At 40.8% G+C, this 15567-nt stretch overlaps 1 protein-coding gene across 2 annotated transcripts in view; it reads left to right on the plus strand.

The window, feature by feature from the left end:
* LOC117964436 (copine-8-like) overlaps positions 1 to 15567 on the plus strand; it is a 148727-nt gene that overhangs the window by 127761 nt on the left and 5399 nt on the right. For both annotated transcript variants that reach the window (XM_059004783.1, XM_059004784.1), the window contains 2 exons: positions 13096 to 13153; positions 14338 to 14411. In XM_059004783.1, coding sequence (XP_058860766.1) covers positions 13096 to 13153; positions 14338 to 14411 — 132 coding nt within the window. The remainder of the gene's footprint in view (positions 1 to 13095; positions 13154 to 14337; positions 14412 to 15567) is intronic.

Here is a 15567-nt window from a genome sequence, read left to right on the forward strand (position 1 = left end):
ACAGACAAAAACATTGCCAAATAAGCAACACAAGTGAACAATAAAATAAAAACAATCAACAATAAGATAGAGAAACAAATATATACAGTAGATGCCGCTTATTAGCAACCCTGATAAAGACAACTTTCAGTTATTAACAACATTTTCCCAGGAACCAATCCCGTCCCATAGACTTTAATGTTAATGGAATTCTGATATTAGCAACCGCACGCCGCTTATAGACTTTATTACTAGTTGCCAGTGCTACAGAGCACACTTGCATGATTTATGCACATACTTCATGCAGCTTTTATAACACAATGACTTCACAACTGCGTATTTGTGGCGGACTGAGGCAGAATCGTAGCTTTGAAACTGGCTACGAAGCTGCACGCAAAATTGAGATGGATTTACAACGGGAGGTGGTACATTGTAAAAAGCAGACCACTTTGGACAATTTCTTATTTGAAAATTGTGTTCTTTAGAATTGCTTTACTCATTGTAAGGACAATTGTAGTACATCGTTTAGAACTCGTACAACTTTAGAACTCTGGCAGGAAACAAACGTTTACCAGAGATTATAAAAAATACTTCATGAGGTAGTAAGTGAAAAATCAGAATGTAATGCCCACCCTCATACACTATAACATGCATTTTTCTGTATATATCATTTTAAGATGTATAAACTACATTATAAAAATGTGATTTTTAATCTAGTTTTAAAAGCAGCAACAGTTGGTGCTTCCTTTACAGATCGAGGCAGTTCATTCCATAGTTTAGGGGCTTTATAGCTGAACGACCTGTGTTCTTCCTCTGTGATCGGAGTGAGCGTCTAGGAACATATGGGGTTAAAAGATAATTTAAATAAGATGGAGCAAGACCATTTAAAGCCTTATAGGTTAAAAGCAGCACCTTCAAATCAATCCTAAACTGGACAGGAAGTCAATGCAAAGATGCTAGCGCAGGGATAATGTGTTCTTGTCTCTTAGTTTCTGTTAAAACTCTAGTAGCAGCATTTTGTACAAGTTGCCAGTGAGCTACAATAACATGACTGAGTACCAGAGAAAAGGGCATTGCAGTAATCAATCCTAGAAGATATAAAAGCATTCATCAATCTCTTAGCATCTGGTAGGGAAAATAATATTATTCAATTTGGCGATATTTCTTAGATTTAAAAACCATTTATTTAGTAACGTTTCTAATGTGTGGCTCAAAAGAAAGATCGGGGTCGAAGAGCACACATACATTTTTCATTTCGGCTTTAAATTCAGGAATGTAATTTATGGCCATGAATTTAAGTCAGGCCAGTAATATGTTGAGTAAAACCAAGGGACTCAAGCACCATCATAAATCCCTTCCAAGGGGATCTCAATCTACATCAACATGCACATTAAAATCCCCTCACACCACAATCCTATCAGGTTTCACTAAATCTTTTATTTCACAATAATGTAGTGGTATAAATACTAGTCAGTATAGAAGTCAATGGGAAGAAAACTGGGATTGCATCCAGGATCACAGGAGCCGGATCGCAGTTTGAAGACCACAGCTGACACATTTGTATTCAGCCTGAGATCACAGTAATGTTGGGGAAAAATGGCAAGTGGATGGCCAGAGATAGAGGAGGATGCACAACGTTGCTGTAGCCAAAACACAGGAAAATTGTTTAAGTTTGTAATTCACTGGCTGTCAATCTCTATGAATTAACTTACTCCCACCCTTCCAAGCCATTTCGTCAACATTCAGACTAAACCCGCCCCAGGGATCCGTAGCAAAGCACTATTGGTTAGAAAGCCAAGTAAATTTATCAAGTTTGAGTTTGTTTTAACTGCAATCCTTTTTGAGACTGGTGTGGCAGAATAGGGGGAGGAGTCAGGCGAAGCACCTAGCTCCAGTTTTTTTAATGGGGCCCTGCATAAAGGCAGGGGAAACCCCGTAGTGAGGGCTGCTGTGGTGAAGCCTGTGTACAGCCATGAGGAGCCCTGTCTAATCTGAATCAGCACAGGTACTGTGGAGACTTGTATTGGATTATGTGTGATGGGAAACGGCTTAGTCGTCAAGTAGTGTTAGGTTAGGATTAATCAGAAAGAAAAAGAAAAAAGTTTAGCACTCCCGGTTGGAGTTTTTGTTTTGTTTTGTTTGTTTATTTTATTGTGTGAATAAAATTGTGCAAGGCAGCGCTGAAAAAGAAAAATACCCGTGTTGGGTCAAATAACTTGTGCACAACGAACCAGAGAGCCAAAGGCTTGGTTACACTGGATAAAGTAGGACCGTCAGACAAAAGACTAAAATGCTACACAACAGGTTTGCGTTGTTGAATTTGCCAAAATGCATTGCAGTGCTGAAAAAACAGTACGTGACTGGAGACAAAAACAAACATAAACTTAAATATGGCGAAAGACAAACGAGCTGATAGAGCAGGAACGTGTTCATGGCCCGATGTGTATGGTTCTGCTTAACAAACAAAACAAAATGAATGTATTTGTACAGCTGGAAATGCAATGCAATTGTACTGCACCGTATGCAACACGAAGATGTTTTGTTTACTGGTTATTAGATGGTGCACTGTTTAGTTTATTGTTTTGTTGCTTTTTTAATTGATGCAAGCAGCACTGTTTAATACCTTTCTTTTAAATTTCAATTAATACAACGAATTTGTAGAAGCCAATGCAGCTGGAACTATTGTCTATGGTACGGGAATACACGCACAAAAAACGACAAAAATTAAAAAATGACATTTCGACATCTAATATGGAATACTGTACTGCTATTATGGCTTCCGGTAGACTTTTGCAAGACGATTGTGTAGTTTCATTCTGAGCAGCAATTCGAGCACCTGGAAAACATGTAACACATATGTTCTGAGTGTTCCGGAATGCTGTGCTGACATTTTTGTCACCAACTAAGAGCACTTCACTTGAAGTACTGTTGTGTTTGTTATGATTAATGAGAGCATTAAAAATCTATTTCTAGTGTTGAGTTTAAGATACACAGATGAGGAAAGCCTGACCTTAGATCCTTTTCTAACAGTTATCAAATGATCTCCACCCACTGGGGTTGAGAACAACCAGATATGTAAAATCTAGGGCTGTCACTCGATAAAAAATTGTGATCATTTAATTTATGGGCATCAGTTGATTAAATTGGTAGATTAATCCATGCATATTTTTAATAAAGGTAACAATCTTATAGTGGCTGTCCTGCATAATAATATTTTAAAAAATGTATAGAATCTAAAAGAAAAAAATAAGCCCAATCAGAATTTGGCCTTTTTAAAACCATTTTTGTTTCTAGTAAATGTAACAAATGTTACCTGTCCATCCTATTACCCTAATAAAACAGATTTAGAGATAACTGATAACTCAGTCACACAAGCCCCAAGGGCCAGAGCAGCACAGTTATGCATACTGTTTAACCACTCTGGGGTAACTCCTAAACAACAAAATTATTAGCAATGCACAAACACGGAAACAACTAAATCAGCAGTTTATATTATGCTCCCCGCTGGATTTTACCACAGCATTCATCCCAGCTGGTTACAAGGCACATGAGTAACTTTGCAGGCGCATGTTTGGTCATCATTTAAATCAACGTAGATAAACATTCCAGTTCCAAATACATATGCACATCCGTAGCACACTATCAGCTATACAAAACAAGACAACAATTATGATTTTTACACAACTTTAACGTTTTATACAAACTTAAAACCACAGTGTCCTACCACTTCCGGGGAGAGAGAGGGTGTCCTTCCCTAAATAGCAACACGCATTTCTGTCTCCACCCAGAATGCACTTTTAATGCACGATTTAAATTGTACAAAAAATTCGCTCCTTAATTGGTTAATCAGTCCGATTAATCTGTTAATCGAAACAGCCCAAGTAAAGTCTTATTTTAAAACCTTGAGCCAAGCTCTCCAAAGAGGGGAGAACCAAAAGAAGGTATAAGTGACTCTTATCACTCCCTCCTGCTTTTCACATTTACTTTAACAACTGAAATCTATTAGGCCTTTGTGCTCTAACCCACCCCGATCGCCTCACATCTTTCTCAAGGCGTCTCATTATTTTTTTCGTATGGAAATTGCTTGCTGCCTTCTTTCATTAGCATCCATTGTCTCCTGGTGTATGAATCTTACAGCCTGCTAGCTCAGTCACGCAGCCTTTGCAATAATCAATGAGTATGGAGAAAAGAAATGCTGACAAAGAGCTGTTCAGATCCCATGGTTAGAACTTGCTCTTCTCTTGAGACAAACGTTCTTGGAATGGCTCCAGGGTTGATTTCAATTGATCTTAAACCAGAAATCGATCTAAATACCACTGCTGTTTCAGATCAGGGGGCCCTCTGTGGAGCAAGGTTTGAAAACCAATATCTCTAAAAGTGCATGCATATCTCTTTAGTAAAACACCAGATAGACACTATTTGAATGATTTAGACAGCAGCTGTACTGAGATCAGTCGGATCCATGACCCCATTCTGCTTTACGTTTGATGCTCTGATGTACAGTGTGTTTGTTCACTAGGGCTGCAGGAAAGGGAGGGTCAGGTCAGTGTCCGGTGGAAGAGTGCCTTGTTGCTCACTATCAGCTTGTGTATGTGAGAGCGTTGCAGGGCTGGACTTTTGAGCCGCTTCCAGATAGTTGTTTTCCTGGTTGTTTGCCCACCACCGTACAGTCATAAAACATTACAATACGCAGTGCCACGCTAAGGGTGCTCCAGGCTTGGCTTAAAGACTCAAATCCAGCATCCCCAGCCCAGCACTGAGTGCTTTTAAAAAGGGACTTTCCTAGCCTTCTCTGAAGCAATGCCATTAATTAGCTCATCCCAGTCTATCCGAGTCTCGATAGAATTAGTCAGAAGGCATATACATATTCGTTATTAAGAAATAAAAAGTGATATCTGTCCCAGATACAAATAGCAGGACCTAGAGCCCCACGACGGAAGACTACCTGCACAATAATAACCTGGTGCATTGCACAGCAATGACTGTATAAGCTGGAATGACTAAGCCTGCTAAGCAATGAGACCGGAGACTCTTCTACTCGCTATGTGCAGCATGCAGTCCTTCAGTAAACTCGACACCTGAGTGCATGAAGGCCCTGAGTAGGATGCTGCTCGCAGAATATTTTAAAACACATCAGTAATGTACACCCAGAGTAATTGGGTGAGCTAAAGAGGAAAAGGAAAGTGGATTTTAACAACACAAGCATATGTTTTCAAATGGTTCTTTGTGTTGCATTTATAAATGTATATTGATGTGCATTTCTTTCTTGGTACAGATTTTAATAATATAATAACACATAAATAGCAGTAAGATGAAATGAGAAAGTGTCACAGATTGTCAATAATGATTGCACCTCTGGAGTGGCAGCACCTGAAGGTATTGTGTCTCATCACAGTTGCCATTCACTGAGGGGTGTAAACAGCAGTAGAAACAGCAATGATGATTACCAGCAGGATTGTTCACTAATTACTGTATTATATTCATACTAATTACAAACTCCGGTGCTAAAGGAATCTTTTCTTGTTGTTACATCTCAGCTAGTTCTGTAACAGGATTCAAAACAGCTTTAAACCAAAACTGGGAGGAAGAGACAGACCATGCATTGGAATTTGGGCAAATCATTTTTATGATGTTAATTGGTTGCACTTCTCATGAAGTGTCTTATATCTATATTGTGATCCCATTGTAGTAACACAGTAATCACATACACTGTTGTGTAGTTATAATGCATTGACATTATTATTAAACAATGAAATGTGTTGCTCACGTCTTTTGTAATTACACTATATTTACACATGTGGTTGGCTATTCACAATACAATGCAACAACACATTCCAGTATAATAACAGTGTAGCTAGACAGAAGTGTTCCCTGGGTATTGAATGTGGACTATATGTTAGGCTAGGCTGAGCGCACCAGCCTTATTGCTGTAGGAACCTGAGCCAGATTCAAATCCAGACCTCCAGAGGTGAAAAGCATGATGATAGAGACTTTGTTTTCAAAGATGCTTTCAACTCCCAAAATATAAAAATCTGTGCCCAATGGCCTCTCCTCTCAGAACCTAGCCACACACGCCTCTAGCTGAATCAAGGAAGCTAGGCAGGGATCTCATGAATGAGTGAAGCAAGCCCTGGAGAGAGCAGTGGGAGGTGGAGGTCAGAAGAACAAAACTAGAGGACTGGAGCCTCAGGGAAGTGTAAATAACTTGTTCCAGTCTGTTACAACTGCCAGGGAAGTAAGCGTTCGTATCCTTGCATCCCCTCTTAAACATCAGAAACAAAAAAAGGAACTAAACCAATGGTTCAACACGACAACAAATAAACCCAACAGGAATGACCTAACGTGTGTAGGGTTAGAAGAAAACGAAATCAGATCATGTATAATCTAGAAGAATAAAGGAAAATAAATGGACTGTCGTTTGATTGCTTGTATTTATGACTGCACCTCAACTCTCACTCTGTACGTTCATTTATTGAACCTTACAGTTTCCAAACTTTTCTTTTGTATATTTCAAAGATATTTTACGTTGATGAAATTGTTGCATAGGACAAGAAGCCAACTCCATATACACCTGCCTCGTAATCTTCATATATCCCAGACTGTCTGAGGATGTACGAGTCGTGTGCTGTGTCAGGATAGCTGGCGACCACATAAAGAATCCTCAATTTCGCATCACACACCATTTGGAGTGCTAATGCTTCCTAGTATGAAAAATATGTCCTATATCCTGGGGTGGTGACAGTGCTACGTGGGTGCAATCAATAGCCCCCAACACATTTGGAAAGCCAGAAACTTTGTAAGAGGCCACTTATCGTAGCGAGCATCTGTCTCTCTGGGATAATAGATATAATTCCCTGTGTGTTTTAACAGGGCATTCGGTACCTGCTGTAAACACCAGGAAAACGTGGATTGGGATAGCCAACCAATTGCTGACAAAGTGTCTGAAACGACCCAGATGCTAATAATGTAGTGTGCCCAGCAATGTCACTAGACCTGTCACTGCATGACTCCTATCTGTAAGTGGCTCTAGATCAGATATGACTAGACCTGGCACTGCATGACTCCTATCTGTAAGAGCTCTAGATCAGATATGACGAGACCTGGCACTGCATGACTGCTATCTGTAAGTGGCTCTAGATCAGATATGACAAGACCTGGCACTGCATGACTGCTATCTGTAAGTGGCTCTAGATCAGATATGACGAGACCTGGCACTGCATGACTGCTGTCTGTAAGCGGCTCTAGATCAGATTTGATCTCCTCAAAAAAACAAACACATTTCAAGGAGTGTCACTAACTAACCCGCCATTTTATTCAAATAAATAAGTAAATAAATCAAAATAATCACCAGAAAACAAATGTTCAGTTTACATTATATTCTACTGATGTAAGTTGTGTTATTGTCATCAAGAACATCACTCAAAAGCCAAGGCTGAAACATTTTAACATGTAGCCTAGTGTGGGAGGGTAGTGGGTGGAGCTTTAGGGAAGGACCAGAAATGACAGCACACAGGAGCCGGAAGTGTCATTTAGTCCTTGGAGCCCTGTACCATCAACGGTACAGGCAGGATTTTATTTTAACAAACAAAAATAGAACAGTCCAGTATTCCAGAAAATAAACAAGAAAACCACCTGGAATACCAGCGATGGTAAACTCAGGTTTCAAATAAAAAGAATAAACAAAAACGTCTCGTTACAAACAACAATAAAGGAAGCACTGGGTTTCTCTGTGCTCCTGCAGTGGGTTTCCTCTCACCGCCTCCGGGCCCCCTTCCACGGATTACTGGCTTGTCCTGGGTTTCTTCCACTGCGGCAATCCACCAAAGTGGGGCAGCAGTGTGGAGTAGTGGTTAGGGCTCTGGACTCTTGACCGGAGGGTCGTGGGTTCAATCCCCGGTGGGGACACTGCTGCTGTACCCTTGAGCAAGGTACTTTACCTAGATTGCTCCAGTAAAAACCCAACTGTATAAATGGGTATCTTGTAACAATTGTAAGTCGCCCTGGATAAGGGCGTCTGCTAAGAAATAAATAATAATAATAATAATAATAAAGTTCCTTAAGTTTCAAGCTTCTGCGAATTACAGCAGTTTGATAAAACAAAACAACAACAAAGCACAGCACGTGTTTTCAGTTCAGGACAGGGGGCCGAATGGCAAAACCATATTGCTTAAATACTGCCAAGTCCCACCCCTGCAATCAGCACGCCGTCTCACGTCAGCCAATCGATGAGAACAGCACAGCTGATTGCAATGATGGGACCTGACGGCCGCATGGTTCCACCTTGGTCCAAGATGGCCGCCTGACCCGGAACTTCCTGTATGGTCAGAGTTCAGCCTCCTGACCCAATCACGGTCAACCCTACACAGCGCTGCCGGTGGTCGGGAGGGCGAATTACAACAGGGACTCCTTTCAATCCTGTCACACCTAGCTACTAAGTCAACTCTTTAAAATGTAACATTGGAACTCCAGTCGCTATTGAAAAAAAACTTTTAAAATGTAACAAACTTTAGCTGTGGTCTGTGTTGGCTGCAAAAAAAAGTAACAAGCAGACAAAATAGATTTTTTAAAAGCAACCTTGAATGATAAATTCAGCAACATTTTCAAGTTTTGTAAACCTTTAAAACTTGTGTTGACACATTAATTAAAATGACCGTGTAATTGCCATAGCCTATATCGCTGCCGATAATCCCAACATTTTAAACACAGGAGAAACATTAAGTGCAAATCTGAAATGACAAGACCGAAGCTTTTGTGTTTTTCTTTATACTAACTGTGTACATTTCTAGTAGTATGTAGAAAGTATTTTTTTAAACCATAGATACATTCAAATTATTAGTAAATTATATAACATCATATGCCACTGGAGCCTAGCAACCCAAAAAAATTATATTAAAAAAAAAACATCTTATATGACTAAGCACAGCTAGCGTTTCTCCCTCTGTTACATTGTCTATTGCAAAGGCAGACACACAGTTGAGATCAATGCCATTCTTCACAAGCGTCTTAATGATGTGCTGACCTACTACTACTGTGAGGTTAACAGAGCCAAGATGCAGTGTATCTACTAAGTAAGCAGTAAGTTCCTCTGAATTAGCAGCTGTAAAGCTCTGTGGGATGGAAATAATGTACAAAAACAGTTGCCTTGATCATCAGTGTCCTCGTCGCATACAAAGCAAACACTCATCGTTCATTTTGCCATTTAATTATTCTTCGTGTGCTGCATACACTGTAGGGAGATACTCTCGTCTGAGTGTGTCACTGTTAGGCACGGCTCCACAATTCAGGATTTTTTTCATTGACCAGCCGTTGAATTGGTATGTTCACTGCACTAAAGGCTTCCACTAATTCAAACGTGTTGACATTACGTGTTTCTCCACTTTCTGTGCTCTTTTTAAATAATCCTGTGATTGTGACCTGCTTTTGGTATTGTTTGGCCTGATCTTCAAGTTTGATTTTCTTGTTTTTGTGTACTGCGCTGTCAAGATGTTTGTCAATAGTACCTTTTTTTAGATGAGAGCGGGTTTGACTGAGAGCAGTTAACTTATATTAAAACTATTTGCTTATATGAGTAAAGTCCAGTATGAGCATGTAGTGAATACGATGAATGGATGAGAATGATTTCAAATAAGAGCAATTACAAAAACCGTGAATATGGATCCTATAAGAGTAAAGTCAAATACAAGATACAGGAAGTAGCTATAATTAAGAGCAGTAGTAGAATACAGCAAGGTATGGAGCAGTTCAGTGCAAGTACAAGATGATGCAACTACTGGTACAGTTGGGTGCCATATAGTCCCATATAGTTGAGAGTTGTGAGGTTTACAGATGCTTCTGAACAGGTATGTCTTGAGGCGGCACGGAAGGTGGTCAGGGACTGAGCAGTCCTGATATCCGTGGGTAGGTCATTCCACCACTGAGGGGCAAGGGTGGAGAAGGAGCGGGCTCTTGAGGCGGGGGAGTGGAGGGGGGTTACAGCTAATCTGCCGGTGGTAGAGGAGCAGAGGGGGCGAGAGGGGATGTAGGGAGAAATGATAATCTCGAGATAGGATGGAGCAGAATGGTCAAGACAGCGATAGGTGAGTACATGTGTTTTGAATTGGAGGCGAGCAGTGACAGGGAGCCAGTGCAGAGAGCTGAGCAGCAGTGTAGCGTGAGAGAAATGAGGAATGGAAAAGACAAGGCGAGCAGAGGCAGGGAGGCCGGCCAGGAGGGAGTTGCAGTAGTCAAGGCGGGACAGTACCAGGGCCTGAACTAGGAGCTGTGTGGAGTAGTCGGTGAGGAAGGGGCGAATTCTGCATATGTTGCTGAGGAAGAAGTGACAGGAGCATGCCAGAGTAGAGATGTGCTGAGAATAAGAGAGGGAAGGGTCGAGGGTGACACCGAGTTTCTTGGTGGATGAGGAGGGAGAGAGGGTTGTGTAATCAAGATGAATAGAGATAAAGAGGTCAGCGGTGGGGGAGGAAGAGGGGGAAGAAAAGGAAGGTCTGACTTGGAGATGTTGAGTTTGAGATGATGGAAGTGAATCCAGGAGGAGATGGCCGAGAGGCAGGTCAAGATACAGGAGGAAACGTTGGAGTCAGAAGGGGGAAAGGAGAGGAAGATCTGGGCATCATCAGCATAGAGATGATACAAGAAGCCATGGGAGGAGATGAGGGGACCCAGGGAGCAGGTGTAGAAAGAAAACAGGAGGGGTAACCAGACTGAGCCTTGGGGAGTCTGAGAGGGGCGAGAAGGAGGGTAGAATAGTAGGGGTTGCAGAGGGTCATGGGGAGTGAGTGAGCAGAGGACAGGGGGTGGGTGGGGAAAGAGGGGAGGTAGTGAAGAGTTTGCAGATGTCTTTCCCTTCTTTCTAAAGCTATTTTTGTTTGTGCAAACTGCGAGTGCTGTTTCAGTTATGTTTTTATTTAAGTTTGTACCTTTATGTGTAGCAATAACATCTTTAAATTGTGGTATGCTAACATGCTGTTTGCAAGGACACGTGTGTATTCATTTAACAATGTATGCCAATTCTACATTCCTCCCTTTGTATACCTTTGACAGTTTTTCTCATCCATCTATGCAGCTTTCTGCGTTGTGTTGATAATGAATTATGTAATTTTACCCACACACCCCAACTTTTCTCCTTGGGCTATCACCCCCAAACCAATAGGTGTCTCGAGCAACAAACATGCCCACTCTCTCTACAGACATGTGAAACTCATTACTGTATTGGCAATGCAGCTTCACGTTTTAGCAGTGACTAATTAAATCTAGCTTCAAAAATAGCATCAACTTCAGAGTACAAACAGAAGCAAGCTGGTGTGAGGTACCGTTTGTTTGTTTGTTGAGACCCATAAACAGTGCCAGGTTTTGAGATTTGTGTACTATTCAAGGAGTTCTTCAGAAGACTACTGAGTTTGCTGCCAGGCAGGGGGAAACTGTATCAGCGCTTGGCTTCTCTCAGTGCCCCTCGTTTGTCACTCTCAATCGCCGTGTCAGTCAGCGCTGTTCAAATCTATTGTCAGTTGATAGAAGGGCAATCTCCCACTCTCTGCAGCAGTAACACTCACACTGCTCCTGGACAAGCGGACTGTCTCTGGGCATTCCAACACAGATTACCTGGGACACAAAACTATTAACTGAAATACTGATGATCAAAAAACAAACAAAAAGTAAATACAAACCCCACATTGCTTTACAGAGATTATATCTGTATTTGGTACACTAACTCAGTGCTTTAAAAAGTGCACTATGTCTTTTTTTTCTTTTTAATTAACTTTTCAACTCTCCAGTGCCTATTGAGAGTGACAGTGCAGCAATTGGGAAAGCTATTGAGCTGTGTAGCCCCCAGCCCTTACTTTAGTCCTAAAGGGAACACTACTGAGATTGTGAAGAAATTCCTTCCTGCAGCCCTGTCTCTCTGGACAGGAACTCAGCTGTTAATCAAACTGATACTGGAACTGCAACCCCCTGGTCAGTTTCAGGTCTCATCTGGCTGTACTCTGCCCTGCAGGCACCAGCGAAACCCAAACTGAACCACACAACAACGCTGGATGAGCTGCGTTGCTGATCAACACTACAGTGTGTGCATCAAGTTGTCGTTTCTGATTTTCTTTCCTGTTTGTGATAATACTGTATGTAATGTGAAGACCATTGGATTTATTCAATTAATCTAAACAGTGGTGGTTTAAATATTCCCATAGTAAAAGCGTAGCAAAGTGTAAAAGCATGGTAAAACATAGGTAAGCTCTGTAAGAATAACGAGCTATGGGAAAGCATATTATTAAACATGGAAAACCAGAATAAACTGTGGTACATGCACAGTATAAAGTTAAAAATACTGTTGGGACAGTCTTTTTACTAAAGAAAGAAATACATTAAAGAGACTTGCACTCACTGTTAGAGATGTTTCACAAAGACCCCTTATTTTTGATGCACCACCCTTAGATCAATTGAATAGACCCATATCTGTGAATTAGGTTTAAATCCTGGCTGTATCTTATTGTTTAGCATTGTACAATGCAAAGTTAAAAACAATACAATATTTTGATTGTTAAGACACATATGAAATAGAAAGAACATTGTAGTATCTCTTCTCTGCTTTTCATTTTGTGTTTCTCGGATAGATCAGAGCAGCTTTTCAACTGTGCTTGAAATTTGAAAGAAATTAATAGTTGTATTAGATAGATTCTCCTTGTGTTTCTGCGGCTGGTCATTAGGAGTGCTGTACTGTGGGGGGTGTAGCTAAAAATAACAGAATCAGGAAGGTTAATGTGACAGTTAATTCTATTATTTTATTTTTATACCCAATAGATTTACAACATATTTGGATAGCTGAACCCCCTCCACCCTGAAATATCCTGCCCCAACAGTCCTGTCTGTCAGTATCAACCCACCCTTCACCAGAACGTCCATTTATCAACAGGTTTACTGCATGGAGCTTGGGTTAATGTCTCACCTGAAGGATAGCACTAGGGTGTCAAGTCTCCCATTCAAGTACAGACCTGACCCTGCTTAGCTTCTGACTCTTGCCTTTATACCTTTACAAAGCCCAAGTATAAAATATTTGAAATAGCTAGTGGTCAAGCTCTACAGTATTTGACTTGCAATAAAAATGTGTTTATATGTTTCCTCCAGGCTGCTAAACTTCCAATGTCCATCATCATTGTTGGAGTGGGACAGGCTGAATTTGATGGTAAGAAATAAACTACTGTGCATGTGCAATGCATTAGTACCTGTGAGCTTTGTTCATAGAGGGATGTCTATTGTGCAAACCTCCCCACCACCATCACCACAAAAGAAAAGTGACGATTTCGAAAGATGAATGGTGTTTTGATCTGTGACTCTTCTATACGAACATAGAACATAGGAAATTCCAGAACGAGGAAAGGCCATTCGGCCCACCTATGCTCGCTCGGTTTGGTGCCAGCGTGGTCCGTTAGCACTCAAGAGAAAAAAAACAAAAACACCCTAACCAGGTTAGTAGGGGAAATGAAACCTCTGGGAATCCGTGGCTAGACCGGACCGCCCTTCCTCCAGGCGGCTAGCTAAAGGTCTTATTGTGGTCACAGAGAGAGTTATACAATACTGTTCATGACAGTATCCAGTCTATTCAAGGATCCGAGTCTCTGCTTCAGCAACTCTGTCCAATGGCTCACCGCCCTTTCTGTGAAAAAGCTCCTTCTCCCCTCGATTCTGAATATGACCTGCTTCAGATTTCACCCGTAGACCCTGGTTCTGTTCTCTGTGACCTGTGAAAAAGAATTCTCAACAGTTACTTTGTTAAACCCCTTGACAATTTTAAATACCTCTATTAACTCTATGCTCTGGAGAACATTTGACCTGTTTCAGGTCTGACGGACATAGCGTGACTTTCAGCTTGTGTATCAGTACAAATATCCACCGAAAGTATACGTATTATACATTTCTAAACAGCTGAGACTCTGAAGATTATCAAGAGAATAACGTTTTCACTATATGAAGAAATATACCCTACGATTAACTGGTTTGAATGTAAAAAATGTGTTTTTATAATGTACTCAAATTCATTTTTCTTTAGAAATGTCTCCATAAAGTGTAATTTAGTGATCAGCTGTGCCAGGAAATCCCACTTCCCTGTCTTAGGTGGTGTTGAAAACACCTCTTCGTTTAAGTTATAGACCCCACTTTAAGGGACATGTAATGTAGAAATAAATGTAATTTAGGAGTCAAAGGAAAATATGAAGCAGCTGTGATTACAGGTGATTATAGTGTCATTACAGCACAACTAACATTAAACTACACCCGGGGTTAAAGGCAAAAAGACAAGCCAGCCCTTCGGAGAGCACAGTGCACTTTCTGATGTATTGATGTGTTTGCCACCTCCTTTCTCTTTTTTAGCAATGGTGGAATTGGATGGAGATGATATCAGAATCTCTTCCCGAGGGAAGTTGGCTGAGCGCGATATTGTCCAGGTGAGAGCGTTGGCATCTTCCGGCAGATTTTTCCATCCTACATTTCATATGCATTTTTTATTTTTTTTATGGAGAGAGAATTCCCCAGTATCCTGTTACAGGAAACCTCTATAAACCCAGTCTTGGTACTGGGTACTTTGACACAATACACAGCACAACATAGAAAGCCCTTAATACTGCAAGGTAAGATATATATATGGTTTCATTGTTTTTTCTTTTACATTCAACAAAACAGCAATCTGACGTGATAACTGTATCAAGCAAAATAATTACTGTCCTGCTGCCCTGTTACATTCAGTTATGGGTAACATTTTAAGTGGCTCTAATTACTGTGCATTTACATAGTAGATACTTAGTAAATAAATGTGCACTTACACATAATTACAATGTTATTGTGCATACTTACAATGTACTTAATGTGTCAATCTTTTACTAGGTAACTACTAAGTAAATGCACAGTAATTCGAGACACGTAAAGTGTTACCAGGTTATGGACTGTACTGCGTGTACAGATATGCACACTGGCAATGGGAAAGCATACTGCTCACATAGCTTTTTTTGGACCTTAAGCAGTCATTACAGGAACAGGGGTCTATTGTAATTCCATGAGTGCCGGGATCCTGCAAGGCAAATCCCTCATGTGCCATTCAGAGGCTGTGCGTTCATTGTGTTGAGATTACAGGGAGGCTCAGTGAGCAGTGAGACACCGCTAAGTCATTGGTTCTGTCTTTCATCGAGCAAGAAAAGGCAACACTGCTCTTTTTAATGTCATTGTGCTCCCTGTCGCAGTACAAGCAGGAAATAATTTCAATTGCCGGTTCGGAGAGGTGTGTGCACAGCAGCTGAGATGTTTGTGTTGCTATATTACAGAAGAATAACGGCAGTCTGTGCAGAGGAGGGATACAAGTTTCTACAGCCCCGTACATCAAAGATAAGAGAATTAAGGGTCACTTAGGACGCACACAAAATGATTCTGGGACCAATATACCTTCCAATTATTAGAGTATTATTAAGCTCATCCATCAAGGGTGACATAATTGTAGCCTCAGTATATTTCAAGTTTTTATAAATCACTGAAGAGCGATGAGAGTATTTAGGATGACATATTCCTGCATGCTGTACATAGTTTACATAGATTACTTTTTAAAGTTTTCTG

The sequence above is a fragment of the Acipenser ruthenus genome, chromosome 30 (genome assembly GCF_902713425.1).
Source record: "Acipenser ruthenus chromosome 30, fAciRut3.2 maternal haplotype, whole genome shotgun sequence".
In the NCBI taxonomy this organism is placed as follows: domain Eukaryota; kingdom Metazoa; phylum Chordata; class Actinopteri; order Acipenseriformes; family Acipenseridae; genus Acipenser; species Acipenser ruthenus.